This window comes from Talaromyces stipitatus, genomic scaffold (assembly GCF_000003125.1).
Source record: "Talaromyces stipitatus ATCC 10500 scf_1105507295511 genomic scaffold, whole genome shotgun sequence".
NCBI lineage: Eukaryota > Fungi > Ascomycota > Eurotiomycetes > Eurotiales > Trichocomaceae > Talaromyces > Talaromyces stipitatus.
The window spans coordinates 1,833,490-1,847,058 of NW_002990119.1; the positions used below are offsets into that span (position 1 = coordinate 1,833,490).

At 45.4% G+C, this 13,569-nt stretch overlaps 6 protein-coding genes across 6 annotated transcripts, besides 8 other annotated features; 4 read left to right on the top strand and 2 right to left on the bottom strand.

The window, feature by feature from the left end:
- The first annotated feature begins 2,745 nt into the window (after positions 1-2,745).
- Positions 2,746-2,825: a sequence feature (GA-rich).
- Positions 2,826-3,471: 646 nt separating this feature from the next.
- On the bottom strand, positions 3,472-5,098 carry TSTA_103880 (uncharacterized protein; the record flags this gene model as incomplete). The annotated part of the gene is made up of 2 exons (XM_002486362.1): positions 3,472-4,739; positions 5,002-5,098. The coding sequence occupies 2 exons, from the start codon at positions 5,096-5,098 to the stop codon at positions 3,472-3,474; spliced, it is 1,365 nt and encodes a 454-aa protein (XP_002486407.1).
- Positions 3,733-5,175: a mobile genetic element.
- A 39-nt stretch (positions 5,176-5,214) lies between these two features.
- Positions 5,215-5,235: a microsatellite.
- Positions 5,236-5,995: 760 nt separating this feature from the next.
- Positions 5,996-7,468: a mobile genetic element.
- TSTA_103890 (reverse transcriptase, putative) lies at positions 6,125-7,657 on the bottom strand (the record flags this gene model as incomplete). The annotated part of the gene is made up of 2 exons (XM_002486363.1): positions 6,125-7,573; positions 7,628-7,657. The coding sequence occupies 2 exons, from the start codon at positions 7,655-7,657 to the stop codon at positions 6,125-6,127; spliced, it is 1,479 nt and encodes a 492-aa protein (XP_002486408.1).
- Positions 7,658-7,681: 24 nt separating this feature from the next.
- On the top strand, positions 7,682-7,906 carry TSTA_103900 (uncharacterized protein; the record flags this gene model as incomplete). The annotated part of the gene is made up of 2 exons (XM_002486364.1): positions 7,682-7,752; positions 7,792-7,906. The coding sequence occupies 2 exons, from the start codon at positions 7,682-7,684 to the stop codon at positions 7,904-7,906; spliced, it is 186 nt and encodes a 61-aa protein (XP_002486409.1).
- A 1,030-nt stretch (positions 7,907-8,936) lies between these two features.
- TSTA_103910 (uncharacterized protein) lies at positions 8,937-10,325 on the top strand (the record flags this gene model as incomplete). Its single annotated transcript, XM_002486365.1, has 3 exons — positions 8,937-9,209; positions 9,581-9,891; positions 10,220-10,325. The coding sequence occupies 3 exons, from the start codon at positions 8,937-8,939 to the stop codon at positions 10,323-10,325; spliced, it is 690 nt and encodes a 229-aa protein (XP_002486410.1).
- Positions 9,837-10,439: a mobile genetic element.
- Positions 10,440-10,463: a microsatellite.
- A 206-nt stretch (positions 10,464-10,669) lies between these two features.
- Positions 10,670-12,448: a mobile genetic element.
- TSTA_103920 (retrovirus polyprotein, putative) lies at positions 10,955-11,641 on the top strand (the record flags this gene model as incomplete). The annotated part of the gene is made up of 2 exons (XM_002486366.1): positions 10,955-11,152; positions 11,180-11,641. 2 exons carry the CDS (start codon positions 10,955-10,957, stop codon positions 11,639-11,641), a joined length of 660 nt encoding a protein of 219 aa, XP_002486411.1.
- Positions 12,449-12,565: 117 nt separating the features above from the next.
- On the top strand, positions 12,566-12,955 carry TSTA_103930 (uncharacterized protein; the record flags this gene model as incomplete). The annotated part of the gene is made up of 2 exons (XM_002486367.1): positions 12,566-12,671; positions 12,693-12,955. 2 exons carry the CDS (start codon positions 12,566-12,568, stop codon positions 12,953-12,955), a joined length of 369 nt encoding a protein of 122 aa, XP_002486412.1.
- Positions 12,956-13,450: 495 nt separating this feature from the next.
- Positions 13,451-13,471: a microsatellite.
- The last annotated feature ends 98 nt before the right edge of the window (positions 13,472-13,569 follow it).

The window sequence follows — 13,569 nt, forward strand, 5'->3', positions numbered from 1 at the left end:
GAATTGATGAAGAGAAAAAAGCTCGCGCACCTATGAAAACGCATCTACGCATGTAAAAAGTACTGCGGGAAAGAATATCATGGAAATAGACGTCCTCAACAGCCTATTTACCAAGTTTCGCCAGCTCGATCGACGTGGTTGAGGCATGGGCCCGTGAAAAAGGCACTCCATGGCCAGAGCCACGATTCCCAGACGACCCTGATATACGTATATATGTAGCCGTGGCTATCAAAGACCTCGAGGCCTTGAAAAAGCATCCAGAGCCACTAGAGATTAGCATGCCATATAAGATATCAACAGCGGTGGTTGACACATTTTTACACCTAGCTCGACGGGTGAAGGACACACCCTCAAATGAACAGCTGGCGCAGCGCCTCGCGCGCGTCTAATTGAATGTTAAAAAGACAAAGAAAGTGACCTCTCAGGCCTCTCAAGAGATCACTACAACAAAAAGAACACCAATCGCCTAGAGGAGGCAATCTACCGCCTTATACCCCCTACAACGACACGTAGTAGCGTCGCGAAAAATTCTCTCAGTGTCAAAAATTAGATCACGTGATATCCAACACAGCACGGGCAGATACGCAACATTTTGCGCTGGAATACAAAACCATTACCAGAAAGCTCCATAAAGGGGATCTTCTTTTTGGTGAAGTGGTAATTTGGTTCCGACACTCAGTGTTGCAACCAAAATCACGTGACTAGCAGAATAGAGAAGTACGGTTCGCAAATATCACGAAAATACCAGAATCCCTTGAAGGGCGTCTTTTTGGTGAAACAGTATTACGTTTAAGTTCCGACACTCAGCTACAGTCACTGACAGCGAGTTCTGAGTCGTACGAACAACCATGGGGACATAACGTGCCCTGGGTACCGCTCCGCACGAATCGAATCGAATTAATCCTGAATATGACTATTCGTACAAATTCGAACTCAGAGTCGATTCGAATTCGATTCGAGGTTCCCCAACTTATTTGCTCTAATCCCAATTCAGAAGGCGGTAAGATATACTCGGCAGTGTGACATTTGAATAGGACGTGAAGGCTGTGACGGCGTAATGAGGTGATCGGTACTGCCGGGCGGTGAAGGTATTGACGGGAACCATCACGGTTACCGAATTAGGAACTGACGCATTTGAATTTTACATCGTGTGGTAGTTGTGACGGTCAGTAATGAGGTTATTCGCAGAGTTCGGTTTACGTAGTCACATGCTAGGGTTACGTAGGGGGGTTCGTGATTCTGTCACGTGATCACGACAATACATCTTGTTTCAGATAGCCTCACATTCCTAGCTTTTTCTTTCTTTCTCCATGTTTGGTATTCTTGTACTTAGCTTCCAATATAACTATTAAATGAGCCCTCACATTATACCAAACATCCTCTTTATTTATCAATACCTTAACAGCTATACAGCAACGTTGTTATCATTAACAACACCACCTCAAGCAACAAGGTTCCTTTATCCCAATTCTCAAAATTTGAAAAACCGAACAGAACTGAACCGACAGAATAGAACTCGCGATACCTCGTGTTAGCCAGCTGCCTGAAGAGGTACTCGCCAACTTGCAAGAGGACTGTCTTCTTTCGTATATGGAAGAATTCGACAAGGCAGATCTAGAAGCCATTTTCAAGAAACACAGAAGAAGAATTTGTCAAAGAGGCAGAAGAGAATCCTTACTATCTCTTCGCCAAGGTCCTCTGTCGACAACAGCACTTGCTCCAACTGTATGAGGAAGCTGCTGTCGCTCATAATGAGATGGTTGAGAATCTTGATGCTCCAGGTGGAGTGGATACTAATCAGAATCAGAATCAGAATTAGAAAGAAGAACTTACCCAACTTAAGAAAGAACTGAAATGTTGGAAAACTTCGGTCAAACTACCGTCGAGTATATCTCGGATAGCTTATAACACGCTGAAGTTATAAGGCTTCTAAGTACGAAAGGCTTCTTGAAAGCAAAGTCTTAATAAAAGAATGAATATCCGGTTCGATAGAAGAACGTATACTCAAGTTGTCAAAGCTAAGGGGTACTTAGCACGGTTAATTCAAGACGATAGAATAAACTAAATACACGATAAATGAGTGTCCTTATATATTCCATCATCATCATAGAATCCATAGAATTCCTCTGATTTCTCTGATCCTCGGATCATAGCTATCATAGAATATCTCTGATCTCTCTGATACCCTAACCCTAATGGTTACGGATAATCCTTACTTCCATAGTGCAGTAGTGTAACACTATCTAGTCAATCCATTGGCTGTGGATTCTTAATTCTTCTGACAATCCCCTCTTCTGAAGGCTGACGTCCCAACAGCATAATAAATAGTCTGCGTTTCCCATCTGCGCTGTAAGTCTGTTTTTCTCTTTCTTTCCTTTTTACAATGATGCTCATGTTGCGGTACTGAGCTAACTATGTCGTCGTATAAGAATATATTGAAGAACAATCTTTGTGATCAAGTTGAACTGTCTGGGGTCATTTTGGCGATTCCTTGTCTTCGCTGTTCTCAACAAAATAAGAAGTGCATAAAATCTGAGATTTCAAAGCGTTGTAGCGAGTGTATTCGCGATGGTCAGTGCAAGTGTATCGATATAGCTTCGTCCAATCTTGCCTGGAAGAAGTTGCTCGAGGCCCAGCGAAAGATTGATGAGAATGAGGAGGCGACTCTTACAAAGTTACTTCATCTTAAGAAACAATGAAAACTTCTTCAGAAACATGCGGGTCAATTTATTTAAACGGATATAAAGAATGTGGAGGAATTGGAAAAGTTAGAGGAGAGGGAAAAGGAGAAGAGGAAAAGGTTAGAGGCGGAGAAGCGAAAAGAGGCTGAGGCTTCTAAAGCTTGTCAAAACTTGGCTGCTGCACTCGAGTTCCCTTCTTCTGCCGATATCGAGGCTTTTGATCCTTCTGTCGTGGATAATTCTTTCCTTGACCAACTAATTGCCGGAATTCCTGAATCTTCTCAGGGCAATTTAAATTCCTGACAGGTTCCCATGTGTCGTCTTCTAGTCTGTATCCTTTCCATCTAACTAAATAATAGATTTGTCCCTTTTCTAACTTTCTTTTGAGTAGCTTCTCAACTTCATATTCTTCTTTATCTACTTCTTTGTCACTGTTTTCTAGGTTTCTTGTAGGTTCCAATAATGAGATATGAAATATTGGATGTATGCGCATTCTTGCTGGTAACTAGAGTTTATAGTTATTATTATTATTATTCAAGTTTATTGTCCGTACCCAGCCCTATTGGCTATGACAGACCTCTGGAAGCCTTGGTGAGACCCTACAGGCCTCACCCCTATCAGAATCCTACATACAAAAATTCAAAATAAATCACTATCTCGTCCCCATGTGGCCGATATGCCAGGGACCTTTGGGCACTCTCCCTAGGCTAATCCTTCCGGAGATCCCTTATAGTTCCAAACCCGTGGGCACACCTAATCAGTACAAACTCTGACTAGTGTGCCCTCACCCCTATTCATCCTCCAATGTGACACCTAGGCCACCTTCCTCCAACGTATCCCACCCCCACGCATCACTAGACTCAGCCTCTCTGGCTGTCCGCTCCTTATCATTGAATAGGTTGGCTTCAGCCACGAATTGCAGCAAACCCTGCGTCGCTCTAGGCTCAGCAAATAGCCTAGCCTCGGGGTTTTCCTCAGCCGCTGTAGGCAGTGGCACGCCTGCTTTTTTGAGGGCTTGATAGAGAGTTCTTCGTCCTGCACGACGTCCACGGCACTCAAAGAGTACATGCCTTACTGTCTCATGAGGTTCCTTGCAGGCCTGACACTCAGGCGATTCCCGTTGGCCTATCCGGTATAGATAGGTGCCAATTGGAGCATGTCCTGTCTTTAACTGGTAGTAACGACTAGCCACTCTTTTTGGAGCTTTTCCTGCCACTGGGTCAAGGTTCCAGCCTCGAGGCATTTTGTAGACACATCCGTCTCTATGCCTGCCTTGTACAGCATTGATTTGAGCCCATTCAGATACTGCAGCTCTCCTTGCTTCCGTGCAAGCCCTTCTAACGTGCGCCAGAGATAGGTGCTCAAAACCAGGCGCGGTTTGTTTACTAGCTGCGCGTTTAGCAGCTTGATCAGCCTGCTCATTCCCTTCAATCCCTGAGTGGCCTGGGACCCATTGTATTGTGACTGGTTGGCCTCTCAAGGCTAGTTTCTCAGCTGCCCTGTGAGCCCTAAGAACAAGGGCTTGCCCAGGGCCTGGCCTTGTCGATCTGAGGCGATCAATAGCATTCTGCGCGTCGAGGAACACCCAGATAGGACCAAGAAATTGCCTCTCCAGTGCCCATTCAAGGGCTGTGGCTACTCCCACTAGTTCTGCGTCAAAGACCTCGTGTCCGTGGCCCATTGGCACTTCTACGTGTTCCCAGGGGCCTTCAGGTACAGCCTGTAAAGTGACACCGGCTCCTGCACGTCCTGTATCGAGTCTGGAGCCATCGGACCAAAACGTTGTTCCAGCACGCTGTTGATTAGCCTCTGTTAGGGCCTCTTCCTTGTCAAGTACTCGGATCGAGCCTGGGAAGCCTTGGAGCTCGCATTGTTCAGTTCTCTCAATTCCTCCAGAGGGGTCTCTGTTCAACCGTTGAGCAAGGTGCTTTGCAAGCCTTTGGCCGAGTCGATTTAGCACCTTGTTGTCTCTAGAGGCCCATTCCCGGTCGTCTAGCGGTTGCTCTCCAGGTTGTGCGTGGAGGTCACCATGTCTAAGGGTTACTGGAAGTATCTGTGCTGTAGGATGCGTGTCAGGCAGTGTCAGTAGCCTCGCTGTATATTGAGCCACTCTAGCGTCCAGTAAGGCTGTCGCTGGCTCTAACGCTGCCTCTCTGATTAGAGCTCCAATTGGGGTCTTTGGGAACATGCCCGTGATAGCTCTGGCTTGCTTATTGATTGGAACTTGGAACCTCTGTGCCCATATTTTCTGGCCTTGCCACCAAAACTCGGCACCCCAAAGGAGTTGGGCTTGTGCCGTAGCCTTTTGTATGCGCCTCACTAATACTGGGGGTAGCCCATTGGCTCTGCAGAGTGAGTTCAACCGGATTATCGTGCTTCTTGCTATCTTGATTCGAGCGTTGTAGTGATTCTTCCATGTAAGACGGCTGTCCAGGAGTATACCTAGCCGCCGTACTGTTGGTTTGACAGTCGCCAACTCGCCTCCAACCCTGATCCGGGCTTGAGATATGTTTTGGGCCACTTGACGTCTGTGTTATTATTATTATTATTATTAATCAAGTTTATTGTCCGTACCCAGCCCTATTGGCTATGACAGACCTCTGGAAGCCTTGGTGAGACCCTAAAGGCCTCACCCCTATCAGAATCATACATACAAAAATTCAAAATAAATCACTATCTCGTCCCCATGTGGCCGATATGCCAGGGACCTTTGGGCACTCTCCCTAGGCTAATCCTCCCGGAGATCCCTTATAGCTCCAAACCCGTGGGCACACCTAATCAGTACAAACTCTGACTAGCGTGCCCTCACCCCTATTCATCCTCCAATGTGACACCTAGGCCACCTTCCCCCCCTAGGAGTATTGGGGGGATACACATTAAGCTACTATACATTTATATATGCACCCATAGTAACCGGCTGCCGCTTCTGTCCTCTCAAGCTAGATACAATAGTTCCTTATCTTTCCTATCGCTCCACTACCGCCCACTCTCCAACCACTTCTGAGCTTCCAGTTACCAATATCGGCATCGCAGCCTACTTATTGGCCGTCACAGTCTTGCCCCATAAGGGACTAACCACTAGCTAGGCTAGCCTCGGGTGTCCTGTCCCGTGGGTGGGTCGGATGGTTTTTAAAAGGGTTCCCGAGAATTGGTGCGGTTCTTAGGGCAAAAGCCCCACGGTAGCTAGATATAATGCGCTAGCACGCGAGCCTTGGCAGCGGCACCCACTTGCAGCTGCCACGATAATTTGTGGTAATTGTTTTGGTGAGGGGTGTAGGAGTCGAACCTACGGCCTTGCCAATCAGCGAAGATGGGTACCGAATGGAGGCCCCAAGGATAGCCGTTACCACTTCAGCTATCCGCCCCCCTTGACGTCTGTGTCGTCTATAAAAGAAAGCGGCTTCAGTCTTTTTGCGATCAAATTGCACCCCGTTGGTCAACCCCTACTCGATGGCTACTTCAGCTGCTTTCTCAAGGGTCCTACAAGCCTCCTTCACTGAGCTTGCGGCTGTTATCAGGCCTTGGTCGTCCACAAAGGATAGACATCGAATCTCTGGCACACTCCTCTCAATGGCTCTAGACAGCCCATGAACATACAAAACAAACAGGATAGGTGACACTGGAGAGCCCTGAGGTAGCCCAGAGCTTATCGATGCTTCCTTTCCAATGTGTCCGTCAATCACGGGGGTGACTCGCCGATCAGATAGAAACGAGACTACCCAGCGTATAAGGTCTCCATCCACGCTAGCCTCTCTGAGGACCTCGATTAGTCTGGCCAAGACAACATGGTCAAAGGCCCCCTTAATATCCATAAACAGTGCTGCAGCCAGCTTCCCATTCGCCCAGGCTTGGTGAATCTCCTCAACTAAGCATGCCACGGCATCAATTGCACTGCGTTGCCTACGGCCTCCAAATTGGCCATCGTGGAAGAGATCTTGGGCCTCTGCAAAGTTTGTGATCAACTCTGCAACGAGCTTCTCAGTCACCTTGCCTAGACACTTCAATAGGCTTATCACTCGATAGGCACTAGCCAGTGTGTAGTTGGTTTTGCCGTTCTTTCTCAAGAGAACCCCCTTAGCTATTTTCCAGATCCGCGGATGTATCCCAAGCCTAAGGCACTGCTTTACCAGGCTGACCACGCGCTCTAAATCTAGATTCCACAAGAGCCTGATGGCTCGGAAGTTCAGTAAATCTGTACCTGGAGCTTTCTCTAGCCCCTGGCTAAAGAGGGCATTCTTGACTGCTTCCTCGTTAACCAGCTTGTGAGCAGATCCAGGCTCTGGAAGCTGCGACTCAATGTTGCTATTTGGAGCCTGTGGAAAAGCACGGTGTCTAAAAACCTCCTCCTTCTCACTAAAGGTGGCTGCAATCACCTCCCCAGAGGCCTCGTCAGTTAGAGCTGGTGTAGTACCTTGTGTTTGTAGTTTGGTATAGCGTAAGGCTGTCCAACACCGTTTCTGGTCAGGTAGAGAACCCTCAGACGTGCCCTGGAGGAAGCCCTCCCAGCACTCTCTTTTGGTTCTGCTAACTAGCGAATAGAAGCTCTTACGTGCTTCTCGATGCTCCTCCTCGCTAATCTCACCAGCTTGATAGGCCTTACGAGCCTTGGAATACGCACTTCGTTCTGCCTCGATCTCACTGTTCCACCAGCGCTTAGAGCGGGCACAAACCCTGATTAGTTTGCAGTACTTGTTCAAGACCTCTGTCAGCGTTCTCTCAATCCACTCTGCTTCACGTTCCACTTCCTCTGTTGAGGTCGAGTCCGTTAGCCTTGGTTGAGTCTTTGCCAGTTCGTTCCAGGTGTCTTTTGCCGCCTGCAGAGCCCCCTTGTCTCCTAGTAGAGCCGCTACAATACGTCTAATCGCCTGATAAATTCCTAGCCCTAACTTGTCCTAGTCTGTTCTTGGTTCTGCACTATCCCGTGATAGGTAAAGCCCTAGGCTAACCTTCTTGGGTAAGTGTGACAGTTTATCCATTGGCTGTGACGTGCTTATTCTGACATGAAAGAGGCTCATCGCGAGGCCAAGCAAAACGCCGATGATATTGTTGAACTGCAAGGAGAACGTGACCAGTATATGCAAGCTTTTGCTAAGTTATACCTCTAAACTAGTGGTCAGGGTGGTAGTGAGGAAGGTACACTAAGACCAACCTTCACACCAAAATCCACCAAGTTGCCCAAGGGAGCGAAGCTCTCAGACGGTATCAATCCAACCTTTAAGTCTTAGTTGATTGATGTGGAAGGGACCCTAGAGAGCAACGCGGATCACTACCCAAATGCGAAGGATTAAATTCTTTTTATAAAGAAAATGTGCGAGGGTTAGGCAGCCAAGCATTGATGCCCCGTCTTCGCAAGAACTCTTCTTATCTTTTCATAGATGCTGACGACATGTTTGACCACTTGAAAACTATTTTTAAAGATGTTAATTGAGTCACCAATGCAAAAGCTAGATACCATGCTCTCCAGATGACGAGCAAGATGAAATTCCAGGATTTCCTAACTGAATTCACTCACGAAGCTCAAGAATCCAAGACCGACATTTAATCTTGGAAGGAAGACCTTTATAGTAAGCTGAGCTTTGAGCTGCAGCGTAAGTTGATCGACGAAGCAGATGACCTAGACCTCGACTGGGCTGGTTTTATGAGAAAAGTTATAAAGACAGCAAATCGCCTTAAAGCAATTTCTACTATTGAGAGCAAAGTACGCCGTCACGGTATGAACACGAATTCGAGTGCTAGTTCCAACGCCAGTAACTCTATTCACTTAACCCCTGCAAACTGTTCCTCCCCTGCTCCCTCTACTGCTGGTAGCAGTTCATCGAACAAGGATGGTAAGAAAGGTGAATGGGTGGATAACGCAGCTCATGCTCTACTTATGAAAGAGGGTAAATGCTTCAAATATTGCTAAACTGGTCACATTGGTCAAGATTATCCCAATAATGATAAGCCAGCTGCAAAGAAGAGTTCGGACCTCAAGAAGCTAGAAAAGGTAGATGAAGTGAGCTCAGCCAACTCTAATTCGGAATCAGAAAATAAGTAAGCCCAAGGAAAGTCTCCTTCTTAGGCTCAATAGAAGTCAGCATGTGTGATATAGATCTTAGTTAATTGATTAGACGTGAAAAGGATAGTTTCACAATACTAATTCAAATAGCGAAGAATACACATTCAATTACTGCACGGGCACTTGCTGATACTGGAGCAAATGGACTAGTATTTATAGATACCAATTTCGCCATATTATTGAGCAGATTCCTCAAGATGAGGACTCATCGGTTAGAAAATAAATATGCCGTAAGAGGATATGATGGCAAGACTGCGACCCCGATAACTCATGCCATCATATTTACGCTCATTGTGAATGGATATCGTCAGCTAGACGTGCCATTCCTCATTATTAATTTAGGCAAGCATAATATGATCCTAGGGAGGATATGGTTTGCAAAGCACAATATTCTTGTGGACTATGCAAAGAAGCGACTGTTATGGCCAGAGGAAGTCTCTTTGAAGGATGAGATTATTATTAAGGGATACGTGCGATTGCCTCAGCAGATTCTAAAGCGACAGAATAAAATTAATCCTGATTATCAAAAAAATACTAACTGATGAGACCAGGCTTTCGAGAAGCAATAGCTAAGACCTGTTCCCGTGGAATATAGCCGATCATATAAGAAGAGCTATAAGGCTACACTCCTAAGGATGAACCGATTTATCAAGGAATCAATAAAGGATCAGGAGGATCCGCCTCTACTTCTAATTCAAAGAAATCCTGAAGCTCGTAAGTTAGTGGAACTTGACATTGCTATGATTAGGGAAAATGATTTCCATCGCTTAGTGCAGTAGAAGAAGAGTCAAATCTTCTTTACCAGCTTGTATGAGATCAATAAGATTGTTAAGGATAAAAGACCCCAGAGGAAAAACTAGAAAAAGAGGAAATCAGGAAAAAGCTACCAGCTTACCTGAAAGACTTTGTGGATGTCTTCTCCAAGCATGAATCGGATAAGTTGCCTCTGTACCGGCCTTATGACTATAAAATTGAGTTGGAAAATCCGAACAAGTTAAGTTACAACCCTCTCTATAAGATGTCGGGAGATAAACTGGAAGCAGCGCGAGAGTATATTATCAACAACCTGAATAAAGGATTCCTTGAGCCCAGTAGCTCGAGCACCATTTGCAGTACTGATTATCATGGCATCGAAGCCGGGAGGAGGATTGCGTTTCTGTGTTGACTACCGCAAGCTCAACCAATTAACTAAGAAGGACTGATATCCTTTACCACTGATTGATGAGGTTTTTGAGCGTCTGAGCCGAGCATGTATCTTCACGAAGCTTGACATTAGACAAGGTTTCTATAGGATTCGTATAGATCTAGACTCTGAGGAATATACTACTTTTCAGTGTCGATATAGTACCTACAAGTATAAAGTCATGCCCTTCAGATTGACCAATGGTCCTGCGACTTTCCAGCAATTCATAAATGATATCTTTATGGATTGCCTCGATAGATTTCTGATTGCTTTCGTGGACGATCTACTCATCTATAGTGAGAACATGGTAGAATATCAGATTCACATAAAAATGGTATTGGAACGACTCCGAGCCACTAGATTACAAGCAGCAATTCACAAGTGCGAATTCAGTGTGGAATAAATGAAGTTCCTAGGTTTCATCGTGACTAAGGATGGCATTGAGGTTGATCAGGAAAAGATCAAGGCCATTACTGAGTGAAAGGTTCCCACCACTGTTTTTAGCATTCGGTCTTTCTTATTATTCTTATTATTATTATTAATCAAGTTTATTGTCTATACCCAGCCCTACTGGCTATGACAGACCACAGAAGCCTTGGTGATGCCCTATCGGCATCACCCCTATCAGAATCATACATGCAAAAATTCAAAAATCACTATCTCGTCCCCATATGGCCGATATGCCAGGGACCTTTGGGTACTCTCCCTAGGCTAATCCTTCCAGAGATCCCTTATAGTTCCAAACCCGGATTCTATGGTTTTTATCGGAAGTTCATACAAGGGTACAGTCAAATAGTAAAGCCATTGAATTACCTAACACAGCAGGATGTGCTATTTAAATGGACAACCGAGTGTCAAGAAGCTTTTAACAAACTAAAAAGATGCCTTGCCAGTGCACCTGTGTTATGTCACTATCAGCCCGAGTTGCCTTCTCGATTGGAAACTGATGCTTCAGATGGAGTTATCGCTATAGTGTTCTCTTAATTACAAGAGGATGGTCACTAGCACCTAGTTGCATACTTCTCAAAGATAATGACCGACGCAGAATTTAATTACGATATTCACAATAAGGAGCTCCTAGCAATTGTGTTAGTCCTAAAAGAATGGAGGGCTGAGCTGGTGGGCTTACAGAGAAGCGAACGATTCGAGATTCTTTCTGATCACATGGCTCTGCGGTACTTCATAATGACGAAGCGCCTTACCGCTAGACAAGCTAGGTGGTGCGAATTAGTAAATCAATATCACTTTGTTATTAAGCACCGTCCAGGAAAGGAGAACACGCTGGTGGATGCATTAATTCGGAGGGAAAGCACTTCAGTTGACCGCAAGAAGGGGCGTATGCAGCTCATGTTGCCAAAGAAGTGCCTAGGGCCTTCGCCGGTAAAAGATTCGTTAAGTGTGGTCGAAGAGGAAGAAGGTGGGGAAGATAATAATAAGCCTCCTAATCAGGGGAGTGTCGAGCTATCACCAATGGACACTACCATAGACGTTATTTCTAGAGTTATCGCCGCAAACACAAGGAGCCCTGAATATGAGCAATTCCGAGAGCTCGCGAGAACGGGAGACAAGAACTGGACATTGCACGAAGAGGTCTTGTTATTTAAAGATCAGGTGTTTGTTCCAGATGAGGGGGATCTTCGAGCTCAGTTACTAGATAAAATTTATTGTCAACTGTCGACAGCTCACCCAGGCAAGAACAAGATGAAGCAATTGGTTTGAGCACATTACTATTGGATTACTTGGAACAAAGATGTGGAGCAATATATTGACAATTGTATGATATGCAAGCGCACAAACACAAGGAGAGACTTACTGCCAGGACTATTGAATCCATTGCTAATCCCTAGCAGACCGTGGCAGTATATCTCCATAGATTTTATGACCTATCCTCCTGACAAGATAGGCTGCGACACGGTGTTCATGGTGGTTGATCGGTTTGGCAAGACTCCAATATCTATATCATGCCGTAAGAATGTTGATGCAAGAGAGTTGACTAGACTCTGGATAAAGTACGTGTACGCTCGTACAGGATTACCGGACTCTATTGTGTCAGATCATGGTCCCCAGTTCATGTCGGAATTCTAGAACGAGGTATGCTATATATTAGGAATTAAGATTTCATTGTCTACAGCGGATCATGCTTAGACCAATGGGCAGACAGAGATCGCAAATCAGTATTTGTCCCAACGCCTGAGACCATATGTTAACCACTTTCAAGATGATTGGTCAGAGTGGTTACCAATTATCGATTTTGCGGCTGCTTTATTGCCTCAAGATTCCACAGGGTTGTCACCATTTATGATCAAAAAGGGGTTTTAACCAAGGATGTCGTTCGACTGGAGGAAACCAGATCCACCGAGGAAGTTCACTGTCAACGAGAAGGATACGCGCGTGTAGGTAAAGCGATTTCAAGAGATTTGGGACTTTGCTCATGGTAATCTAGAGATAGCGCAACAGCGTCAAAAGAAGCAAGCTGACAAGCACCGACGAGAGGTTGACTTTTACATGGGAGATGAAGTTATAGTATCGACAAAAGAATAGAGAATGGATTGTCCAAGTCGGAAGCTCGCAGACTAAGCTGCAGGTCCCTACAAGATAATCGAAAAAGTTGGCCAGGCCTATCGATTGAAGCTAGACGAAGAAATGCAAATTTACGACGTCTTTACATTAGAAAAATTACGGTGTGTGTCATCGACCAAGCCATTGAGGGGTCAGATTTTGGAAAGAGCGAAGCCAGTGGAGATTAATAGTTAGTAAGAGTAGGAGGTAGAAAAAATCCTTGATTCGAAGATGAGATGGAATAAGCTTCATTATCAGGTGAAGTGGCTAGGCTATGATCCTAATCCAAGGTGGTATTTGGCGGCGAATTTTAAGAATGCACCGCGTCAATTGAAGTCATTCCACAATCGATATCCAGAGAAGCCGGGACCCCCGGTGAACTTGCAACGATGGATTGAGGCAGCAGAGAGGGACGAATTTGTTAACGATGACAGAAAAGATAACGCGATAGAGGAGTTGGAACCGAGCGCTTGAGGGCAAGCGTCTTACAGAGAGGGGAGTAATGTGACGGTCAGTAATGAGGTTATTCGCAGAGTTCGGTTTACGTAGTTACATGCTAGGGTTATGTAGGGGGGTTCATCTTCGCACTCATAATAACGTGCAAACTGTATGGTTTTCTCACATTCCAACTATCCTATAGAACTCATGAATCTCACCCTTCGCAAATCCGACCCTTATATCCCCTACTAACATCCCTGTTGGCTAGCTCCGAATCCCTTGATCCAAGGCTCGTGTTCGTGTCAATATTGGTCATTAATGTTACGGGCTAGTCCCGCCTAATGCTCACTATAAGGGCATATTCGAAAATGACTGACAACGAGGCTGACCTGGAGCGCCCGTCATCTTCTAGTGTATTATTAGTATTATTAATCATGTTTATTGTCCATACCCAGCGCTATAGGCTATGACAGATCACTAGAAGCCTTGGTGACGCCCTACTGGCCTCACCCCTATCAGAATCATACATGCAAAAAAAAAAAAAAAAAAAAATCACTATCTCGTCCCCATACGGCCGATATGCCAGGGACCTTTGGGCACTCTCCCTAGGCTAATCCTTCTGGAGATCCCTTATAGTTCCAAACCCGTGG